Source organism: Ciona robusta, chromosome 3 (assembly GCF_009617815.1).
Source record: "Ciona robusta chromosome 3, ASM961781v2".
NCBI classification, from domain to species: Eukaryota; Metazoa; Chordata; class Ascidiacea; order Phlebobranchia; family Cionidae; genus Ciona; species Ciona robusta.
In genome coordinates, this window is record NC_143237.1 from 380,517 (window position 1) to 405,682 (window position 25,166).

At 35.2% G+C, this 25,166-nt stretch overlaps 1 protein-coding gene across 4 annotated transcripts; it reads right to left on the reverse strand.

Moving 5' to 3' along the window:
• Positions 1 to 114: 114 nt before the first annotated feature.
• On the reverse strand, positions 115 to 24,873 carry LOC149737373 (solute carrier family 12 member 4-like). 4 transcript variants are annotated; one of them, XM_089874868.1, is made up of 26 exons: positions 24,745 to 24,873; positions 24,098 to 24,195; positions 18,337 to 18,416; positions 17,251 to 17,373; positions 16,667 to 16,813; positions 16,103 to 16,288; positions 14,805 to 15,046; positions 14,225 to 14,318; positions 12,404 to 12,545; positions 11,813 to 11,992; positions 11,120 to 11,218; positions 10,800 to 10,857; positions 10,286 to 10,460; positions 9,547 to 9,665; positions 8,912 to 9,010; positions 8,314 to 8,433; positions 7,462 to 7,566; positions 5,632 to 5,800; positions 4,879 to 5,074; positions 4,187 to 4,356; positions 3,731 to 3,862; positions 3,211 to 3,318; positions 2,791 to 2,967; positions 2,042 to 2,220; positions 1,503 to 1,642; positions 115 to 1,058 (listed from the first exon to the last, which is right to left on the reverse strand). In XM_089874868.1, exons 1-26 carry the CDS (start codon positions 24,831 to 24,833, stop codon positions 967 to 969), a joined length of 3,519 nt encoding a protein of 1,172 aa, XP_089730994.1. In that variant the 5' UTR covers positions 24,834 to 24,873; the 3' UTR covers positions 115 to 966. The 4 variants fall into 4 exon arrangements, with proteins under 4 accessions (XP_089730994.1, XP_089730996.1, XP_089730997.1 ...); XM_089874870.1 differs by lacking the exons at positions 24,098 to 24,195; positions 24,745 to 24,873 and adding exons at positions 20,515 to 20,574; positions 20,882 to 21,094; XM_089874871.1 differs by lacking the exon at positions 2,791 to 2,967.
• Positions 24,874 to 25,166: the final 293 nt, after the last annotated feature.

Consider the following 25,166-nt stretch of genomic DNA (forward strand, 5'->3'; position numbering starts at 1 on the left):
TTGTTTTTTTATATTTTTTCTACGTGTCTTGCCCGAAGGACATATTCTGCCACAAAAGTAGCGGCATCAAGACTTGAACCAGCACATGCAAACCAAATAATTCATTACGACAAGTTAATGAACGTTTTTATTGGCAGCAGTTTTACACAAACTACAAAACACTTCGAGAACTTGAGATGTCGTACGTTTTGAGTTCCACGGAAAGAAATACCGTATTTTGTAGGTTTCAATCGTATTGAATGACACACAGTACGATAAAATCAAATAATAAACATTGTGCCAATATTTTGTATATGACGTCGCATGCTACAATATTAGATAGGCATAACTAAAGCAAGAAAAACTAAAAGAACAAAATTTTGCGCATTTTAAGTTGAGATTTGACCAGACAGTGGTTTTGCTTTGGATGATTTTGTTAACAATGCATTTTGTAGATACAAGTATCTAATATTGCTTGTGTATTAAAGCTTCATTGGTTTAAACAATCTTTTGTTTTCAGTACTTTTGTTATCACGCATAAAATAGTATTTTCCGGCTCCTATGGTAAAACCATAATTTTATTCTAATGTTTTATCTGCCTTTCGGCAAAAGTTCAACCTTAAAAATGTTGGAATAAAATTAACATTTTATGCCATACAAGCCGAAAAGTAAAGGATATTTTTGTTTCAGTTGATGCTTAGGAAGACTAAACGTGTCAAATATGTTTCAAGTATTAAAGCTTCACCATAAAGAAATAAATTATGAACAAAATATACAGAGAATAAATCTACGGAAGCAAAAACGAGTCATACTGCTTAGGTCTATATGGTGTATCTAATGAGTGTGGTTGTTGTAGCAGCAGTAACGTATATACCACGTATGTATTCCTTCAATAGCATTTACACTGAATATTCAGCTTCACTTTTGTTACAAGGTAGTTTCACCGTTAAAATTAAGACTGTACATTAGTGTTAGGTAAGTCCATGATTAGGAGTAGATAGTAATGACTTCCCTTCCACCACCACGAACCATTAACACACGATCCAATCCTTCAGTTAACACCTCAAGGAACTCCATGTCTAGGGGGAGGTGGTCAAGGAAAAAGTTAAAACTTGTAATTTATTTTTATATTATTGATTAAATGAATGGAGGTGTTAAGCATAGAGTAACACTGGTTGCAACTTGCGTGTATGGGAGTATGTAGTAGCATGGGTGTTGGCAAATTGTAGTCCTATAGTGTTGGGGTAATGGATCAACTCTGGCTTAAACCCAGGTCCTTGGCAAGGATTTCACCCATATAGGATAGAAATGAATAAACGTAGAATATTCTGAATTTTACACAAAATTCAAGAGTGACATTGTTTAAATACAGTTACACCCATAGCTGTCAAACATAGAAAAAACAATCTGCTTAATGTGATGGATTATCATATTATTAATGTATTAAAAATAGTCTGCCCTTTTAGTAGTACATTAAATGTAGTTTGCTCCCATAATATTATAATTATACAGTTAAAGGATACAGTTTGCTTCTCTTGACTCGTTGCTGCCCTTCGGTGGCCCAGGTAAGTTAAGTATGACAAGTTGTGCCGCGTGCGACTTGTTTACGATTACTTCGTTTAATTTAACAGCTGTGTGCATTCGTCGTACATTGGTGGATTGACTGGCAGGAAAGTAAAGCAATGTTATTGTATATAAATATATGTGTTATGTAACTATATAAGTATACAGTATTACTGTGGGGTAAGATAGATAGCGTTGATACATAATGTCCCATATTTCCTGATTGTGTTTTAAACAATTAACAACGGTCTTTTATAGTCGTAGCGGACACGATTACATAATCCTGTAATTTTTAACTGCTCATAAATCAATAGATCAAAAATATAACAATATAACATGAAAACATCTTTTGGAAAATACTTAAAAACAACCAAAACAGATCTTAATTATTAGGGAACGTCTATATTAAAACTATTACTAACAATATCATAAAAAATGCAAAATATAAAAAACAATCTAAAACCAAAAACACAAAACCGTAATTTATAGAATAACTCACGGCACAATATCGAGTAGGTTTCCGAATCCAGTCCTCGTCAAACCACTAGATGTTGATGCGTTCGTCATCAGATGTTTGCCGGGAGTCCATGTCATCTGACTTTGATCAATAGGGGCAGCAGGTGGGGGGGGTTGGGCGGTCGAACCACCTCTACCCAGTCGTCCCATCACGCTTGTGATCTGAAGAGGATATGATGTCATAATTGTGGTTTTAATGAAAACGTTTCTTTACAATGATATAGCATTTATTACAGCACTTTTTCTCTATTCTATATGGGTGAGGTCCTACAGTGAGGCATGCCATGAGACCTGGGATTTAGACCAGAGTTGCCCATTACCCCAACATTGTATATGCACATTCTATATGGGTAAGGTCCTACAGTGAGGCATGCCATGAGACCTGGGATTTAGATCGGAGTTGGTCCACTACCCCAACATTGTATATGCATATTCTATTCTATATGGGTGAGGTCTTACAGTGAGGCACGCCATGGGACCTGGTATTTAGCAACGGCTGTAATTTAGCAATCCCATCACTCAGACTTCTTATACAATGGTGTAAGTTAATGTTCAAGCTTCAACATGTTAGGTGCAACACAACAAACATAAATTGAAAACAAAATCAACACAGCAATAGCAACAATTGTTACACTACAACCAATAATAAACAAATCAAACGAAGCAAAATGAAAGAAAGCAAAACCAGCGGGTCAAACAAGCTGTGTGGATGACAACACCATGTGATCGAACCTCATTTCCATGTTCATCCTGTTTATCGTGCGACTCGTTTGAAACAAGGGAATCTGTGTCCCGCGTGTCCTGCGTGCCACGCCGTGGACTCTCGGGCGTTCCTTCGGCGTTCTCGTGCACTGTTTTGTACGGCGATTGGAACCGCACACTTCGTGACCGTTGCACAACGTGCCCTACCTTCGCATGCACACCACTAGTTATAGCGAGCATAAAAAGCGAGCGACTTCAGATAAAAATCTTTAAAATCTCCAAAAAACAGCAAAAAATGTAGTAGAAATTGGCACAGAGAGTCCAATCACCAAGCAAACATGATAAAATGCACAGGTTCACCAGTTTTTCAAAAACACCAAAAATGTCTTTAAAAAAACAACTTTCACTAATAATAAAATGGTAAATTTTGGTAAATATTATTCAATATACCTCTCTCTCAGATTCACGCTTTGATAAATTGAGGTGTTGGAGGATTTGGGTTCGTTGTTCCATCATTAAAGTACGTTCATACGTGTATGCTGATATATCAGAGTCTTGCTGTAAGGTACAAGTGATGGGTTAATACAGGGAATACTTAAAACATATAAAAGTAATAGTTAAGTATGACAAATAAATATAGCTTGTGATTCACTATATACCGTTATATGGGACAGTGATAACAGCATGTTTTATCTATATGTACTGCTGTTGTTGCTACCAGCACCAGACATTACATATTGTCATAAAATGCCTCCAGGTTCAAGGCCTGCCGTTGCTACAATTGTTGATGTATATGTGTCGTTGGGCAAGACACCTAACAGATATCTCATGATATGGCAGATGACAGTCCTTAAAGGTCACAAAAACAAAAATGCGATAAAAAAATAAAAAATCTAATTTATAATGTACAAACTGAGTGCAACGACATACACATAAACCCCATGTAAACTAAACAAAAACATGTTCCTACCATTTCAATAACTTCAATCTCGGCATCGATCCTGAGGTGGTAGAGGAACACAGCAAGATCCTTCTTCATCTGGATGCTGTTGTCTTCAAGTTGGGCAACCGTGAAGATTCGTGTCTTGCAGTTCTTCCATACCTACGTGTAAGGTCTGTATAGTCATGTAAAGTCAGTGTTATAACGACCATCGAGAATAAATAAGTTACATACGCGGTAACTTGTAAGCGGGCATGAGGTGTATGAAACGGAACACTCGTGTAATATAATGACTGTCATTGACACGCTACACGAGTAAGTTACATACGTGAATTTTAGTTTATGTTGAATGGCTAATAATTTCCTCAAATATTAAGATTCAAGAATTTCACTTAATAAAAAAATCATCTTTTCTTCAAATTACGCTGTAAATGTCTTTTTTTTATTTAATTAAATATAATAAATACAATTCGTTAAGTTCTTTACCTTATGTTGCCTTAGTAGGAAAGGCAGCAGCATGAGCAACCCCCCATCGTGCACCACCCACCAAACATCTATCGTGCCTTGTTCCAACTTATCCACCTTCAATGGGTAGTTGCTGATGTTCTTTGGGACGAGGATCGCATTATGGGAAGCGGAGGACGCTCGAATGGCATCTGTGGGGGGGGGTCAATAAAATATTTATGTCCAAGTTTAGCATTATCTTGCTCTTATTATATTTGATGCAATTTTTCATAACAAGCTTATGAGCTGAAACACACAAGGGTAGGAGTATGGAATATCAACCCGGTATCTTTCCATTATTTTACAAGGACCAACAACTGAGCCACACTGATACCTTATATAATACATAGCACCCTGGGTGTTGGGGTAATGGGCCAATTCTAGCTTAAATCCCAGGTCCCATGACTTGCCTCACTGTAGGACCTTACTCATATAGAATAAAATGTGCATATACAATGTTGGGGTAATGGGGCAATTCTGGCCTAAATCCCAGGTCCCATGGCGTGCCTCACTGTAGTACCTCACCCATATAGAATAGAATGTGCATATACAATGTTGGGTAATGGACCAACTCTGGCCTAAATCCCAGGTCCCATGAAGTGCTTTACTGTAGGACCTCACCCATATAGAATATCTCATATAAAATTCAACCACAATCACATACCACCACTTACCAAGGAAAACTTTATAATTCTTGGGATCTGGGTTTTGTCTCCACCCATGAGGCCACCCGAACATTACTGTGTTATGTCGTAGCCCTCCTAAACCAGATGTTTGGATGATACTACTGAGACCTTGCGAGACATCCTGGGACACCAGGACTTGTTGGAATCCTTTTACTTTGTGTTCCTCCATGGCTTTCTTTAGCTCCTGGTGGGTGGAAAAAAAAGTTTAAATACCATGCGTCCAATACATACAAAGCTAATCCCAGTGGTAACGGGTAACTATATATTATATACTGATAAACATAATATCATAGATTTTAATTCCATGGTTTAAAGCCTTAATCAGCTTTACCCTGCTGTTAGGTGTTTAAACAGCTTATACATACATAAGCAAACATAGGTGAACTTGAGTGATAAGATTATGAAGTTGTCGATGGACAGAGCTCTGCATAATGTTATGTGTTGATTAATAAAATCAAAGTCAGAACATTAGGGGTGTTTGGGTAGTATGTGGCCCTAACTTTAAAACAAGGGGTGACACTGACATCGTATGTTTTAAAACTACAGTTTTAAACCTGAAAAAAAAAACAGCTTTTATCCTGCTGTTAGGTGTCTATATAAACAATTATCATTTTGTTGCTAATTTTCTTTTCTTTGTTGTTTCAATTAATTTGATCTTTACTACCAGGTTCCAAGAGCCAAACTTATGTTATATTATATAGTAGTAGAAACACATGGCATAGAAATCTACACAACCATCACCTGTTCAGCAGCTTGCGCTTCAGGATAGCTGTCCAAGTAATTTCCTTTGATCACCGAACTCACAATGGTGAGACCTTTCCCTGCTTTAAGTTGTTGGGCAAACGCAAGCATATGAGGATTCTTGGGTTTCAAGTTCTCATCAACTTTCAACAAGACCAGTAACTGGGGTCTGCAAAGCAAGGAGTTGAGATGATAACCTAGAACTAATATGAAGAAAAAGTTTGTTCGCTTTTTTATAACAACATTTTAATTTCTTTGAAAAATGTTTGTTTTTTTTGCTTTTTTATAAACAAACTTTCATTTTCACTAAGTGCAGACAAAAACTGTCAAAATCACTGTGTATATGAACTGTCACTGCCAGCTATACTAAAGCGGCCATTCTAGCATTTATACCAAATGTGTATGCTAATTATCACGTTAACCCTTTGGGGACGAGATATATTTTAACAAATTTTCCATTTTTGACCGACTGTCACATATTGCTCCCTAGCGACACAGGTGTTTGTGCTGGCGAAAAATGACCAATTAGACTTTTGTTCTTTGGAAAAATTGCTACAAGGTTGTATTTTGATTTTTTTGATGACGTCATCAAATTTTGAATGATATCATCAGAAATCTTGTATTTACGTGTAATCAGGGTTTTTAGGTAAAAATTACATAAGGAATCTATTGCAAAGTTGATTCCTGGTTTGTTTACTACCTAACTAAAATGATTGTTTGATTTGGTGATGTCAAAGGGATCAATTACGTCACTTATAACCTGATGACGTCATTTTTTGAAAGTTCATTTTCGCTAAAATCCTAACAAAACTTGCCAAAAACGTTTTATTATGAATTTAAAGGTAGAAACAACGTGTAGAAGCAAAATGAAATTAGATAATACACACAAAATCATATTTTATGTAAAATTTGTTTCATAATACCGAAAAAACTTGTAGAAACAGCTGACATAGCTATTTTTACGCAAAACCACATTTTTAACCGGTAACTTAGACGGGGAAGCCCCAGAGCAACATAGAGATCAGATAAAATCGCTTTTATTGGACAGAATGACGTTAAAACCTTGATTTTTGGACAGAATATGAACCATCTTCTTAAAAAATACTTTAGGGTTTTCAAATCAAGTTTGGTAAAAACTTTTAAATGCTATGATGGCCTTTTCAAACGTTATATTGGTAGATAATTCCTTCCTCTTTCAAATAAAACCAACTGTAAGAACTTTTACCAACTATAAAAAAAATGATGAACATTTTTGTGAACACCTGTTTCAAAATGCATATTTGCATTACTCGTCCCTAAGGAGTTAATATCGCCCTTTTTCCCAACCTTTCCTGCTTTTCGCTTGTTGTAGCTGTTGCGTTTCATTCCCTGATGAAGTCTCGCCGTATGGCAGACGAAACGTTGGAAATACACTATACGTTTTTATACCAGATGAGCCACTAATACATTGTGTACGCTAATAAATGACCAACCCTGTATTGGTATTTAGTTAACCCTGTGTCTACGCATATGCATACCTTGGTGATAATAGAGTTCCCAGTATAATCATTTTATGCTGGCCTGCCCACCACTAACACTATAAGCATGGAATAAAATCTTAATGAGTTGGTATATATTACCAGGTGTTATAAATGCACAGGGGTGGTAGGATAGTAACACACAATAGTAAAACAAATTAAACTTATATTGGTTGTAAAAAGTAATGTTTACTGATAAATACGGTTCAGGAAAAAATCCTGGGATGGGTCTGCCCACCCTGCCACCCCAGGTTTGTTCCCTATTGACGGTTCATCATGTGTATTTATATATATGTTAATAAAGTCAACACACCTCCAGTTCTTAGTATGTGGAGGTCTGCTCTCCAATCTCAACAATGCATATCTTGCTGTGGTAAGTTGTAGACCTCGTAACCCATCTCCCCATTCCTTCTCGGCTCTGTGGGTTAAATGGGGTATTTACAAATAATAGGGGTTAATTACATGGGCGTAATAACATGGGTGTTCGGGGTTTTATATGGGGCCTAATAGGTGCGCTTAGGTGTGTTAAAGTGACTGTACACAGTATCTGGAATTCGTTTTGTCCAGATTTCGCTGCCGCATGCGGAACTCGGTAATGGGTTTGCATACGACGAATTCGCACGCCGGATACTGTGTACAGCCATCTTAATAGGGGTCCATATGTATGATAACATAGCTTACATAGGCGCAAAAATAGGGGTGCCTGGGGTGACATGACACCCCAATTTTGTAAACAGCGGTGATATCTTGTGTTTTGGAACTAGATTTAAACATAATACAGTTTTACTTTTGTGGGTTAGCATTGGGATATTTACAAATAATAAAATGTATACGCTAATAGATCAATTTCATTTTTAGAAAAGAAGTTTTCTAACATAATTAATTTAAAATTCTTTTATCACACGCAGGTAGAATTATTGCTTTTTAATATTAAAAAAAATCAAATTACATTTTTTGTTGCAAAACAGAAAGAAATCTATACGTTTTTAATATCAATATCTTATTTAACAATTAGTAAAGCGTTTAAGACATAATTTGAACTAATATTGTAAGTTGTAGGTATCATAAACTATAACACATAATTTGTACCAACATTAAATTATCAATTACTTGAAGATAAGCAAAATCTTCACATAATTTGAAACAAATATTGCAGATAACTTACCCGCAGTATTCAATATACTTATATATGCCGGCTGCAAGTGCTAATGCAACAAGCGCGTAATACCAGCTTGATATAAACATCAACGTAATACACATAATCATGCCAACGAATGATAATGTCCTGGAAGAAAAGGATTTTGTTCAACGTTTTAATAGAAAGTACATTCCGAACATTTTAGAACTAGGTAACATTCTTAAAGAAAAATATAAATATTACAATTTTTTGTAAACTTAAGTCCAGTTACAATTAGGCTTTTTTTTATTAAAATCTAATTTTTAGAATTTACAAGTTTTTTATAACATATAAAACTATTTTTTTGAGCATAGCACTTGCGTATCAAAACTAAACTGCAAAAAAATCAAAATAAATTTTAAAAAATGTAGAAAAATAAACCCTGTTAAGAAACATTTAGAAGTATTTTTGAAAATATTACAACTTTTGAAAATATTACAAATAGGTAACATTTTTAAAGAAAGAATAGAAACATTAGAAAATATTAATTGATTCGAAGTACAGTAATGTACTTCTTAATCAAAAATACCAAAATTAATTTCTATAACGTTAAACTCTATAACTTATGAATCAACATTCAACCCACCAATGATAGAACTTAAACCTTGGTCTCCAGTTGGGAGTATTTAGTAATGTCTGCAACGCGCATGCGAGGTTCACGAACATGTAGCACATCAGGAAAAACCTGTGGAATAATTCGTTCATACAGATGTGACGAGGGTGGTTCACAGGGTAAAATATAAAAGTAGAAATACAACTTAATTAAGAGTTGTTATAACACGAGCGTTCTGTTTTATACACCTCGTGCCCGCTTACGAGTTACCACGTATGTAACTTATTTATCCTCGCATGGCGGGGCAACGACAGTCGTTATAACACGGGTGTTCTGTTTCATACACCTCGTGCCCGCTTACAAGTTACCACGTATGTAACTTATTTATCCTTACATAGCGGGGCAAACGGCAGTTGTTATCACACGGGTATAACACCTCGTGCCCGCTTACTAGTTACCATGTATGTAACTTTGTGGGTGATTGTTTTTTAAATCTATTTTAAACAATCAAAGATTTATTAACTCAGTTACAACGTGTTGTTAAATACCTTTGATATACCAAGTTATGGAATAGTAAAATTGAAAATCTGTATTTTTTATAAAATAAAGATGATGTTAATATAATAGCAAACACACACAAACTCATAGCACACATAAAATATATTTACATTGTAATAATAGGGGCGACCACATCAAGGTCAGCTATGATGATCCCGATCAACGATATGAAACATGTGAGTAGAAGTGCCCACGTGGGGTCGCCATTGAGCTTTCCTCGTCCAAACACCTGGGGAGTAATTTATGGGATGTTGAAATTATAAAAGATTTTGGTTTTATTCTGATGTTTTCACTACCAGGGGGAACGTATGGGTGAGGTCCTTGTGGACCGGGATTTAGCTCAAATTTGGCCCATTATGCATATTCAGTTTAGTATGGGTTGTTAAAGTATGAAAAGACGGCGCTTTTATTTTACACTTTTAATGCTACCAGACAAAATAGATATAGACTTTTTGGGTTCTTCGGTAAAAAAACATTAAATTTTTATTCCTTTCATTTGCCATTCGCCAGACTTTTAAAAAGACAAACAACACTTCAGTGTTATCACATGCTTTGTGTTTTTATATATTGGTTTTATACCGAAGGAAAAGAAAAAGTACTTTCATATTACCCCTGGTATCGGGATAACAGAATAAAAGTGACATCTTTAAATTTTATTGATAATAAAAATGCAGGACAACAACTGCTATAAGAAGTAAAATGTTTGCATTAAAACTAAACAAAAAATATTTCAGTTTTTTTGTTCTGTTTTTCTCTTATTTTAAATCCCCCAACTTTACCTTACAGCCTTTTTATCATTTTTTTGCACCATGTTTTACTCATGATCAATATAGGAACAAACCCACTCACTTTGAGGAAAGGTATAATATTATCTTTAGCAATCGCTTGTAACAACCTTGGTGCCCCAGTAAGCGACTGCAACCCCGCACCTACTGTTGATAGGAACGCACCAATCAACACCACCCACTTGGTAGGCCATGCTATGATGGATACGATCAACTCGTTGCCAATACTATCACCAAACCTGGGGAGATTGGATGATATGGTGATCAGTTTGTCATAAAAGTATTTTAATGGAAAAGTTTTTCCAAGGAGTAAAATTTTGATTAAAGCTTTCCATTTTTTTCGAATGTTTTATACTTTTTTAATTTTTTGTAAATATTTTTTTTACGATTTTAATATTTTGTAAAATAAAATAAATTATCTATCAGGATTTACATGCTAACTGGGGGGTTGGGTGTTAAAGTAATTCGGTTTATAGAGAGGTTTCTTTATGGAAACTCCAACAGATAGGGAATTGAATAGATAGGGTAAGCGTTCTTGGGAATATTTATAAATTGGATAAACTCAACAATCCACTTACTTGTCCCTCAGTAAAGCACCATCAACCACCATCCCAAAGAACACAACGGATGATAAATCTATAAAAATAAGTTTTATTTTGATTGTGTTTTGATATTTTAAAATACAGAAATAATAAGAAATGTGCCTGATGATGCTCACATGTGACATTATAACGTTTTATTACCCAGTTTTAAGCCTGAAACAGATTTTACCCTGCTCTTAGGTGTCTATACAAACAAGCAGAGCCAAAGTATATTGCATTCACCACATTAATCAATGAGGTTCCCTATGTTTTACAATGCAAAAAAATAACTATACATAATAAGTTTCACAACTTACAAATAAAGGCAGTAGTTAGCACGGCACCGATTGTTCCTTTAGGAATCGACCTTTGAGCATCTGCCAGGTCACCTGACCTGTTCGAGCCCGCCATAATACCTAAACATATCGAGAGTTAAAACTAAATTATCGTATATGAAGATTGTGGGGAAATCAATATAATAACTATTGATAATAATCCAGGTCAAGGACACTTATGCTTGGAGTTGTGTTTTTGTTTGATAATATGTTTATTTGAAAAGAGAACGTGTGTTAAAAGTATTAGTCTGAGTTGTGAAGGAGATCTTTCGGCAATTGTTTGTTATGTAATCTTCCATAAATGGCTGTAGATCTCGAAAAATAACTATTGATAGAGCAGGTGAAGGACACTCATGCATTATAGTTGCGTGTTTTTGTTTGATAATGTTTAATGAGTTAGATTTGTTAAATAAGCATCAAACAAACAATTTGTAATAAAACTTGATTCACCAAAACCTAAATATATCAAGGGGGTCTTTCTCACAATTAAAACACATTTCCAAAAAAATTTAAACTTAATTTAAAGCAAAATCGCAAATAAATAATTGATGGCAAAAAAAGCTATAACAGAAATATGGATTAATTTTGTATTTTTTAAAAGCAAAATGTGGGGGAAATAGTAATTTACATCAATTTCTCTTTCCCATTACACAGAAATCAACCACAGCCACCCACCTGTTACCGAGGGGAAGAAGATGGCGAGTAAAATGGTGAATGAGCTTGAAACATCAGCAACCAACCACGTACGATATCCTGTTGGTAACTGTGGGGGTTGTACGTCTGCTGCTGGGACTTCAGATAGTCTGTCGGTGGTGATGGGGGCTCCGGCGGATAAGTAATGGGACATGGCATTGTCTATGGTGAATATAAGAATGAATGTTGGTATTTGCTAAGATGGTAGGCCTATAGAAACAAATATATTCATCAAGCATTTTTAACCGAAACGGGTGAAATGAAGATAATTGTGATCATAAGATTTACGCGATAGCATCTCATAATCTTACTTATTTATCCTTGTGTGGCAGGGTTTAAAATATTTTTATAAGAAAACTAATGTTGGAAACATTCTTTGGTGTTTTCTGTAACTTTTATCCTTGTGTGTTTAGTATTATTTAACTATGTCTGGGTTTGGGGAAAACAGTTGAAGTTTCTATTAAAAAAATAAAGTTAAAAGTAACAAAATACATTCTACCAAATATATGCAATAAAAGTTTGAACATGTCCAATTCTTTATGTTGGAATGATTATACAAATAAATCTCTTCACCTTTATGTACAGTGCTTGCAATACCAGGGACCCCTTTCAACTGTTGCAACACATTCGCTTCAAAATATGGATCGCAAACCATCTGTGTTTGGTTGCCTACCGTAGCGTTGGTACAGTATGTGTTGTATACTGTTGTTGCCATCTATATGGGAGGATTACAATATCACGTTGTTACTACAAGGCATAACGTAATATATATGTAAAAAGCGCTTCTGGTAAAAATTTTTTTTCAATGTTTGATAACTTGCTCTATAGAAGAGAAAATGTTCGTCTAATAAAATTATGGCTTTTTATCAGAAGACATTCATTACAAACATACATTCTATTCTATGTGGGTGAAGTCTTATAGTATGGCATGCCATGTGACCTGGGATTTAGGCCAGAGTTGGCCCATTACCCCAACATTGTATATGCACATTCTATTCTATATGAGTGAGGTCCTACAGTGAGGCATGCCATGGGACCTGGGATTAAGGCCAGAGTTGCCCATTACCCCAACAACACACATACGAATTGATATATAACGAACATACATTCATCGTACAGTAAAAGTTGTGCTTATTTTTCACAAGAGATTTTTATTAAAAACGTAAATACTGATAATTTGATTAAACTATTTGTTTTTATATAAATAGAGTAAGTTTAATCTGTCCATATATATCATCTAACATATTATGAACAAGCTACTGGTTCAATGGGAAAGTACAAACATGGATATAAACACCAGCAACATAGACAAACATAGGCAAACCTTTTTTAAATGCAGGGAAGGAAAAAATATTAAGTACATTGTTTTAAAACAAATTAAACTTAATGGTTGTAATGTTTACTGATTAATACAGGAAAAAAATGGGGCTGGCCTGCCCACCCTGCCACCCCAGGTTTGGTGCCTATGTGGACAAATATTACAAAACATATTTGTTGAAGAGTGAGTGCTTGAGCACGTCCCACCTTCCGGGTTAGTTGTGTTATATATTATATTTGTGGCCCCATCAAACAAGGGTCAAGTGTACAGTATACAACGCAAGTCATAAAATCAATATTTCAACCTCTATTTTATCATTAGGCTTCTATTTTAATGTAACTTGTACAGAAGCTAAAATTGAGTGTGTACATGTTGTTGTAATTGATAATTGTATTTATAATTTCTAACTTGGAATTTATAGTTAGTTTCATACATGGCGTTTGATGTGATTATTAAATACGTATAGTTGGAATTAGGCTCCCCATATATCTGGTTCTGGATCTATAAGTTAATTCCATGTTTTGTAAGAAACTGAACAACAAGTAACATGAGTCATTTGAGTTTTAGAAAATAATAAACCTGCATTTAATGTACAACATCTACCTGACATAATCCAACATGTAAATAAACCATGTGAGAATAAATACAGTGGTAAAATACAAGAAACAAACATACACCACATCTACCTAACATAATACAACATCACATGAAACAGTTTCTCCACTTAAATAATCCACATTATGCTTAACCACAAACGATAAATTAATTACAATATATAACACAGTAATCACTGTATGCTCAACTACAATAATCGCAAATATAGTGGTAAAAAATACAACTTAACATAATCCAAAGTCACATGAAACAACTTTCCTGCTTAAATAATCCACAGTTACTTAACTACAAATAAACACAAGTATATAACAATCCACACACAGTATGCTTAACTTAAACGTGCATTAAGATTAAACACAAGTACGCAACACACCAATCACTGTAAGCTTAACTACAAACAACCACAAAATGTATGAAACACGGATGATGATTTAAACATAAGTATATAACACACAACTCACTGTAACCGTGTCATTCCCAATAGTTTCATTATAGAACCTCGCACACTTCATGTCCCCACTTAACTTAAGAAGGCGATTTCCAATAAAACACAACCTGTCAATGGATGGGTGAAGAATAATGTCTTTACCAAAACATTAAATTTAAATGTACTTGTAAGTTTTGTTATAGGCATAGCTACACGCACCAAACATTTTTAACAGTTGACAAAATTTGCACACCCTAACTTTTAAAATGGGGATTACATTAAGTGCCTTGGCACCAATGTTATAAGCCTAAAACAGATTTAACCTGCTGTTATGTGTCACATTAAACATAAGGTTCACTATATTTGACAACTATGAGTGTAACTGTATTTTAACAATGTCACCCCAGATTTTACCCTGCTGTTAGGTGTCTATACAAACAAGCAGAGCCAAAGTATATTGCATTTATCACATTAATCAATGAGGTTCACTATATTTGACAACTACAAATGTTACTGCGTTTTAGCAATGTCACCCCTGATTTTTGCAAAAAGATGAAAAATTATTACAGCTTTAATATATCACATAATATTAAAACAAATTTCAACCAACTTACTCTGTTGACTTTGGGCCGAAAGCTGATTGAATGACACCGGCGTAGATAGATAATATTGATATGACAACACAAGCGAGGAATAACGATGCGAACTTGTTCACATACTTCACCCCAACAAACACAAGGGTTGACATCAAGATGAGAAAACATGACCCATACACACGGAAGTTGTTGAGTAATGCACCTCGGTTCTCGGGGCCGGTGAACGGACCAAACAATGTGATTACTGGGGCTATGTAGTTCTGTAATGGAATATATGACCTTTATAATGGGGGTAAATGCTATGCTAACATTAGGGGTGAAATAAAGAATATATAAAAATATATAAAGAACGATTTTGTTAGTATATCACTTCAATATAATGGAGCTTCTACAGAGGGGTAGACCAGTGTCATGGCTTATGGCTTTAAGGGCATGCATCGTAACCAAAAAAGATACCCGGTTCCATGCTAAATACTGATAATCGTATGTTACGTAGATGTGTCCTTGGGTAAGACACCTAACAGCAATTCCCCAACCCTTTCATACACTTTCCGAGTTAAACCGGGGACTTTTTCATTAGGAAAAAAATTGAAAAAAGTTTGTGGCTCCCAAGCACCAAGGGAGCAGAGTTGGTTGCAATTAAACTTTTGAAATATGATCAATGTAATTGGTTAAGGTGGACCATGGGAGGTGGCAACGTGTGATTTCCCCGTGGGCACAACACATGCACGATATAATCAAAAACTGCCAACTTTAATCCAGGAGCTACGTTTCAAATTACAAAACAAATTACTGAAGACAGAAACTGATAATTGAAATTTTAATCACTGAATAATGATCAAGGGGTATCTTAATATCATGTTGTATTAATCTATACAATCCCCAACATGTAATGAAATCTACATTAAAGTTTACTTAACCCCCTATGAAGTAAACCTTTCTATACAAAACTAATCCTATTAACACAAAACTATTTATTATTAAATGCAATACTAAGAAGATAATTCAAGATAAGCTAATTAGTGGCACAACAAATGTAAAGAAATTTCTTTATTACATCATAAGCGTCAAACTTTTGAAACACAGGGGAGGCAGGGATAGTTAGACACACAATCCTATGAAACAAATCTAACTTGGTTGTATTGTTTACTGATTAATGCATACAAATAATTCTAGGGCAAGCTTTCCTACCCTGCCACCCCAGGTTTGGTGCCTATATATATATATCATACACGATGTATGCGAATATATATATTTACGACTATGGCTTCCACTTTTAGTATCAAAATACACGATATATATTCGACCCAACTGACCAGCAAAATTTCCACGGCTCCCAGAATGTACATGGATGACGCAAACGTTGTCCCGAGGTAAAACAAGATGCCGACCGCGCCCCCAAACTCAGGGCCGAGGGCACGGGATATCATGAAGTACGAACCACCAGCTGGAACGACCCCATTTGTAGCAATGGCACTCATAGATATGGATGTGAGTAATGTCTAGGGTTGGGATTGGTAGGTAAGGTATGTTATAACTAAAGCATGAAATTGGAAACTTATTATCGGGTACCTGTTATACAACATTTATCTAAACAGCAGCCTTGTAATGTTTCTTAGAAATTTTATTGATGTTTTTTTTAAAAGGACAAACAAAACGTTGGTGGAATAAAATTTATGTTTTTTACCAGATGACATTTTCAATTTTCTATAATGACTGCAAACAATAACATAAAAGTAATGTTTACATAATTTAGCTGCTAATTTAGTTTCTTAGCTATTTCCAAATAGGCCTATATCAAACATAACATTACTACAGAGACAATTACAACAGCTGTATGACATCACAACGACATACATTATGATGTCATTATCACTTACTGTGACGCAGCATAACAAAACAATGAAAAAAGATTCCATTATTCCTGCCAAGCCAACAATCCATGTCAAACGTACAAACAGAATAACTCCCAATATATTTTGCACACATGGTAGGTAGACACCCATGATGGTACTCATTTTCACGGCCTGTAACAATCATTAAGTTCATGCAATGTATTTATGATTTCAACCACTGGTTTGTATCTTATCCTGCCCTGGTGAATTTTCTACACAATCAGAAAACATGAAGTAAAAGATTTGAAAACATTGCTTGGATTAAGATGTCTTAAAGATATCTTTACACTATGTTTAAGTCAGAAGACTAAACAATTATTGGCAAAGCTGCATCTAACCAAGAAGTTTCATTTATTGGTGTATATGCATTCTATTCTATATGGGTGAGGCACGCTATGGAAACTGGGATTTAAGCCAAAGTTGGCCCATTACCCCAACATTGTATATGCACATTCTCTATAGGCGAGGTCCTACAGTGAGACATGAGGGTTTAGTCAATACTTTTCACATTAATCCAACAACCAGGGATTTAGACATAGTTACCCATCACCCCCATACACCAACCCCACCTTCTTCTGCTTTCCACTCCCTGCTTCCTCATTCTCGTGTTCCTTCGCACCCTGTGATAAGTTGGTGTAGTTTGCGAGCGCTCCAATCAGGGTTGCAACTCGTGGTCGCTCTTTGATCTCATCCTGTAAGTGAGAAAGCATTACATAACATATATAATAAAGTTGCGTAACATACATATTGTCTCTTAACTTCTTGATAACATTGTGTAAGCATATAAATACATAACATATAGCAGGAAGGGAAAGATGGGACACCTTTATCACGTAATATCCAAATATCTCGATCATGTTTTAAACAATTAACAACGGTTTATGGGAGTTGTGAGGATACAAATACATAATATCTCTTGGAATACAGTAGCGAAGATCATGTTTTTAAAACAACGAAGAGAAAGAAATTAGCGACAAAACAACAGTCGTTAAAACATACTAAGGGTACAGGTGTGGAAAAGGAAATCAGTAAAATAACGGGAAGGTTGTATTCAAACTATGTTGGAATTATCAATATATAAAATGCCTGGGCAAAATATAGAAACACGTTTGTTCTGTTCAGGTTTTGTTTTATAATATTTCAATATGCAATCGATTTTAAATAAAATGTTTTTTAACTAAACTCCAATCCATACGTATTAAATTATTTATAAAAATATTGTGGAATATATTTCTGTCCGTTAGGAAAATCAATTATTTATTTATTCATACTTAAACTATAACAGGTAAGAATACAAAGTCACCACAATGTAAAAATCAAATTTTAATTTATTAAATAGGTAAACAAATGGCATGAGAAAATCAAAATAATAACTTCTATTTTATATGGGTGAGGTCCTTATTAAGGACATGGGATTTAGGCCAGAGTTGACCCATTACCCCAACATTGTATATGTACATTCTGTTCTATATGGGTGAGGTCCTACAGTGAGGCATGCCATGGGACCTGGGATTTAGACCAGAGTTGTCCCATTACCCCAACATTGTATATGTACATTCTATTCTATATGGGTGAGGTCGTGGCCATAACCTGGGATTTAGACCAGAGTTGTCCTATTACCGTAAACAATACCTTAGAATGAATGTTATTCTTACCTCATAGAGAGCAAAGTGACCCTCAGGTCCGGTGCTCCCTGACTCGGGATCAACGAGAACTGATTTCTTCTTCCCATTGTCTGGAAAGTAATTAGAATTTGAAAAATGAAAAAAATGCATAAAGAAATAGAAATTCAGAAAACATAAAAAATAAAATAAGTTTTGTTAGCAGAAAAACATTTTTATAAGAAAACAGTTTTTTACAAGAATAAAAATTAATAACACCTTGTCACAATAATTATCATATACTACCATACCACCAACCACTGCTAGGAGATAAACAACTTAATCTACAATAAAACTAAATTGAAATTTCTACTGTTGGAGTTAAAAAGTAAATTTGATGCCAAAATTTGTTGGCAAGAGAATTGCTGAACCTCATAAAGAAGAATCAATGGTAATTTGATTACAGCTTGTTTCATTGACTAACTGCCATTACACCGGCTTGTCTAACTTATTTGTTCACTGCCAAACCTGTAAAGCAACTTGTTTTGCAAACACAGCCTGTTCTATTCTATAAGGAATACAACATAACACATCATGGGACCTGGGATTTAGACCAGAGTTGGTCCATTACCCCAACATTGTATATGTACATTCTATTCTATATGAGTGAGGTTCTACAGTAATGCATGCCATGGGACTTGGAATTTAGGCCAGAGTTGGTCCATTACCCCAACATTGTATATGCACATTCTATTCTATATGGGTGAAGTCCCACAGTGAGGCACACCATGTGACTGTGGATTTAGCCCAGACTTGCCCATTACCCCAACAACCAGAATTGGCTCATTGCATACCCAGTTATCTCTACTTACAAGAGAACTTTCGTGATAGATTTTTGAGCGAGGATCTTCTGGTCTCGGGAGCAGAAGCCCTCCTTCCTGGCAACTCTGTTCTACGTGATGTAGCTACGTCATCTTGCTCCTCCTCTACTAATTCAACAACTACTTTGGGTAATTTTCTAGCAGCCATCTAGCTTAGTATGAATATGAATATTAATTTAAATCTACACTGCGGGTAAAGCTTCCTGTAAGCCTACTAATTTACATAAACTGCATGATATTCTATATAAACACTAGCTGTAACACAATACCATTATTACTGTCTGTAATACTAGCCATACCTATATTCAATTTCTATTAAACGCTGTTTATTTCTGACATATTGTAAACATAACATTACTGGGTTCCCAGAAACACAGTGAGCACAGCTGAGCTGGGAAGTGTGGTCGCTAGCATTGAAAGTGAAGTGTGTGACCCTTTTTTTCACTGAGCACATTATATAGTGGCAAGCGACCGACCTCATTTAATGAAGATGGACATTGAGTATTGATTACAGCCGAGACCTAACAACTCCAAGCTAAGCACGAGTTAGTAATCTAAGCTTTTCAATAAAACAAATTAGATGCTACATTGTGTATAAGACTGGACAAGATTAAGGCCAATTTCACGCGTGCTAATCCAACATCAATCACTATTATAATACCAAGGTTTTACATCTAGTTGGGAAAACCCTTGAAATATTTCCAATTGGTTATTGATTGCTAGAAATTGTGCAGCGTAACTGATTGAAAAGCAGCAGAGGACAACAAATCGCAATGATTGCACTCGAAAGAAAAAAGTGGGAAAAATTGATCATGGAGTCAATTCCATAACCTGGGAGTTACTATTTGGCCACAAACCACTTCATTGCTAATTGAATGAAATTCAATAGAACAAAGCTGTAATATTGAATTTATTACCAAACTTTTGGAATACAGAACTATCACAGTGTAGTTGTCTGATAAATAATAAGGAATCAATAAAACAGCCAGCATGTGTGAAACATGAGATAGCTGTCATGATGCATCTAGTTTTACTACATGCGTGGAAACAAGACAGGGAACTGCTTGGCAGACTTATTAAGATTTCATTTTAATAACATCTATCAATCAATGAATAATAAAATAAGTAGCAGCTAAATTTTTGCAACTAAAGCCTTGTGTTTTTTTTAAGTTCTAATTGCTGAGAGGTTTTAGCAATAACTTTAATTATAATGTCAATCCCACGCACCAAGTTAAATTAATAAACCAGCCATCAATCATCTATGAGTGAATTATATCAAAAACATAAAAAGTATCTAAGAATCTTATGCAACCCAAACTAGCAGCAGAACAACAACGGCATCATTTGTTACCGATAAGAATCGCTTTCTCCGAGTTTGTTTCTTTCTTCTTTACAAATGCAACAGAAAATCCTTCAAACAAAGTAATTTATTAGAAAGCACGTACTCAATACAGAGGAATTACCAAACCAGTTGATATATCGAATAACTTTATGATTATGAACCGGATTGAAAAGTTTGTCTTTGTGTTGGCATACTTTTTAATTTAGTATATTACAACAGTATGGATTACAAACTGCCTGAATGGATATTTTCTTCCCAATTAGCAAAATTAAACGGAATATTTAAGAAAAAAACATGGCATTTTTCCAATCTGAATTATTACTTATATATATATATATATATTAAATATTATGAACATATTTCAAACAAAACTCACTGCTTTTTTCACTGTTGTACACGGAGCCAGATATATCCTCATAACCACTTTTAGCAGAAGAAACAATATTTCCCAAAACCTGGGATGCCATCTACACGTAGCAGGTCGCAAGTAACTCCCAAAGCACCAATCATATCAAACAACTATCAAGGGAAGCCATTGATATTCTTGCACAACTAACAACTTAACTACTCTGTTGATAGCAAGGGCTGTTTTATATGAAACTTGCAATATTACCAAACCAGTTTAATAATCAATGTTTTCTTGATTAAAAGTTGTTTTTTTTTAAGACTTTTTAATAAATTTTAAGCACACACTTTTGGTGAAAATAATTTCTGGTCAAAACTAAATCACTGTATCGATCAATATATTGCGCCACATACAATATAATGTCCCATAAAAAGTACAGACGTTACATCAAGCTATTCTACTTTCCTGAAGAGGCTACTAAACACACGCACTGCCAATTCATTCAACTTTCTTTCCAATATTAGAATTCAACCTTCAGGAAACATAGCCAACGTTAATGACGTCATACCCCTGTAGCAACACGGCCATTTAAACTACTTCTACAGCTCAACAGGAAACCATGCATGGTAGTTTTGCTAACCCGCAGTACACCTAACTTCTATGCTTTCCGTATTCTTTAATCAAATACCAACTAACCATGGTATGATGATTAATACACGTTGTTGTGGCCGGATGCGCTGCTTTTCGTTATACGGTTTCTGTTCTAATCCACCCTGGGTAATGGATGGCATGAAACACTGTCTGAATAACTGATTGAAATTCGTCGGCAGTAAACGGTTCTGGTTTATATGGCCATCCGATGTTTAACGAGCTGTATATTGCACTAACATGTTGCTTCTTAAACCAATATTTGGTTTAGCTTTCCCACAACCCTTCTCACTACATTTGTACAACAGCGTCCACGTATTTAAAGCACGTTCTAAACGTGAATGAAACCAGACGAGCACTTTTAACCCGCAAACCCCTCAGCTGTAAATAGTCTATTGCGTTTCAATGACTGATTAAAAGTTTCCCTGCACTAAAAGCCCTAAGTTTTGTTATAAGCGAGAACCCGATTCTTAAAAAGCAGGGTGGAAAATACGTTGCATAATTCATGTGAGACAACGTCGATAGTCGGCTGTACAAAGTTGCGTCTGCTAAATTTCGGCGCGAAGCGAAATCGAGACATGCGACCTTTTAATAAAAGATCGATACGGGAATAAAATTCTAGATATATTTTAAACATAAAAGAATTGGCACGACTTCCTTGTCTTTACAGTGCGCTATAAGTATATAGAGTTAAACACGAAATACCAGCTATGAGCTTCGTATTTATCTAGTCATAAAGAAACAACACGGAACAGCTCTTGCGTGGATAAGCAATTCGTCGCTGACGTACTGTAGTCATGGCAACATTAACTGCAAACTAATTCCCCGCTGGGAATAAAGAAATAAATGACGTGATTACCCGGGGTTTATGAGATATGAGCATTAGGAAGTACTTCAAACGTACACATAAAGCAATGCGAAAACGTGACAGCATTAAACCATGAGTGTTGAACAGATAGCCGGCTATTTTCGAGCTCTGTACAATCGCCACGTCACTAAGAGAGAGAGAGAGAGGGAGAGATAGGAACATGAAAGAAACCGAACCCCAGAAGGCAAAGGAGCATGAAATGCCGCGGGCGATCGAAGAAGGAAAACAATGGACGACCAAAAGTAACCTTTTGAAAACGAGAAGCAATTTCATTCGATTAAGGTTCTCTACCGACGCCCAACGGGCATATCTAAAGTTGAGAGCTTTTGCAAAACACGCGCGTAATTATGAACCGTTTTAAATACGTGGTTTATTCGTTGACATTTAAATACGGGTATAACTACAAGTTGGTATTGTCACCTTACAATACAATGCATATATATGTATGTAGGCTGTATTATTAGTACGGTGTATAAATATGTTTTTTTGTTATTTATGAATGAATCACAGTAACTTGCTTTATCCTCGCGTGACTGGAAAACGACAGTCGTTATAACACGGATGTTCATACACCTTGTGCCAGCTTACGAATTACCACGTATGTTACTTTGTGGGTGATAGCCTTTACATTACCATGTATGAACTAAAGTTTCTGTATTTGTAATTTAAACTTTATACAAATCCTTGACACATCAACAGTGAAGTAATGTCTCACCACCATGCATACCAACACGTCTATATAAAGATGTTACATCAATACTGTAAACAGATCTTTCACCAAGATAGTGAGTCATACATACACTGTGTGGGTGGAAGGGAAATACCATGTATTACAAGTCACAAGGTTGAGTGTAATAGAAAAACTCAAATATTGTTGCTCAATATAAAACTTATATTTGCTGGACCTAATGTGGCCAGCCTTTTTGTTAGTCACTGCTTTAGTGCAATTTACATGTCAACCCACATGATTGTTACAGCATTCTCAAAGTACAAAGTACCAGGATACCATTTTTACAGTAATCTACATAACAGTGAGCACACATTGGAATATAAATGTTTATTTTAGACATGCATTTCATACGGATTATCCTGCTGTTAACCTACAACACAACTTTTAATATACAAGCCACAACAATAAATGTCACGCCACACGGGTATTAAAACAAATAGCAATCGCAATAATAAGACAACTGCACTGTGAGGGAATGCCTAAATAAATCTTAACCAACAATTTCAACAAATGTCTTTCAACAACATAGGCAGAGGATTATGGGTGGAGACTTATCCACTCTGTTCGCATGAGCGACATATATAAACAGTCTGGGTGTTGGGATAATGTGCAAACTCTTGCTTAAACCCGGGTGCATGGGGAAGGACCCTACCCACATAGATATAGTATACATAGGTATACATCAATACCTGCTTATTCTCATTACAGGAAGTTCCATAATGCTTATATTCAAAACACAAGGTGTATATTTTCTTAGTTTATAATCAGTTCTACTAATACCACATAACACAACTACAAATAGCCTGTTTAAAGAACCTTCTACTAACTCCTGCACTGACATTTTTCCTATTTATCAAACCAATCTAAAATCAGATAAGTTTAGGGAAAAAAATTCTTTATGTGAAATAAAAACAAATTTAGATTATTAGCCGATTAAAAGTAATGTACAGAAATAACATAGAAATTGCCACAAGACGTTGATTTATCAACTCCAACTAACCTTGATCCGAGCTTAATATTGACACAGTTGGCGCTTTGTTGATATCCAGAACTCCCGCAGGTTGAACCGTGTCCTCATCATTTGGTATTAGAGTCAATCTTCAAGCAAACATGAATGAAAATTGTTTATATTTTTTATATATATTTCGTATCATAATTTATTATATTTAAAAGCGTATATACAGTAATAATTGACCACAAGCCTAGTATTTTTAGAACTACACAACAAATATATGGTAAGTCAAAAGCATGCGACATAAACAATATTTAAATGGAAACCTAAATATTGAAGATGCAAATTACTTGTAGGTCCAGAGATGGTATACCCGGCTACCGACTAAACTAGTCTGTCGCGGTAACTATTGGTTAACCCGTTTTTTTAATCGGCCGACTAAAATTTTAGTCCGGCAACTAAAAAAGCAAAATCAAATTTAGGCGGCGACTAGTTTAGTGGTAGCCGAGTATGCCATCCCAAGTTTTCTTAAGTATATATATATATTTTTTTTTATCAGTAGTATGCTTATAGCGACTCTTTCATCTTCTTTTTAAATTAAAATGATCTTCCCTATTGATTTAAAGGAATAAGTAAAATTTATGATATGTTTTTATAAGTGTTTATAAAATTATGTATCCAATAATTAGATTTACTTTTCCCCAGCTTCTGTCGCTTCTTGTTGTTCCACTGATGGTTCATCTTTCGAATCAGTTTTCGTCACTGTGAACCTCACAGAAGACATTTTATTTTTCAACTAATTACCTGGATTCAAAAACAATGTTTTTATCTAATATATTAATAGCACCGCGTGTTTTAACGTCCGTAGTTCGCTATCTTTTACAAGGAGATAAATAAAAATTACGGTACGTTATAGCTGTGTTGCGGTACTGCCGGTACACCGCGCATCAAAACAACCGTACTTAGTTATAACTAAACTACATCCAAAATGACTAGCGCCGAATGTAAAACTACCACACGATCACTATTACTACGCAGACGCCGCTACAATTGCAAGTCATAGTTAACGCAGCAAACGAAACGCAATGACATCTCAGTTTCAAAATTGCAGCAAAAT

What these genes read in the sequence shown, in the direction of transcription:
- LOC149737373 (XM_089874868.1), bottom strand. Translation starts at nt 24,833, where the DNA reads ATGTCTTCTGTGAGGTTCACAGTGACGAAAACTGATTCGAAAGATGAA. An exon ending in GTCACTTTGCTCTCTATGAG is followed by an intron (nt 17,374 to 18,336) that starts GTAAGAATAACA and finishes TCTCACTTACAG; the next exon opens with GATGAGATCAAAGAGCGACC. An exon ending in AGGTTTAAGTTCTATCATTG is followed by an intron (nt 8,434 to 8,911) that starts GTGGGTTGAATG and finishes CTTTTCTTCCAG; the next exon opens with GACATTATCATTCGTTGGCA.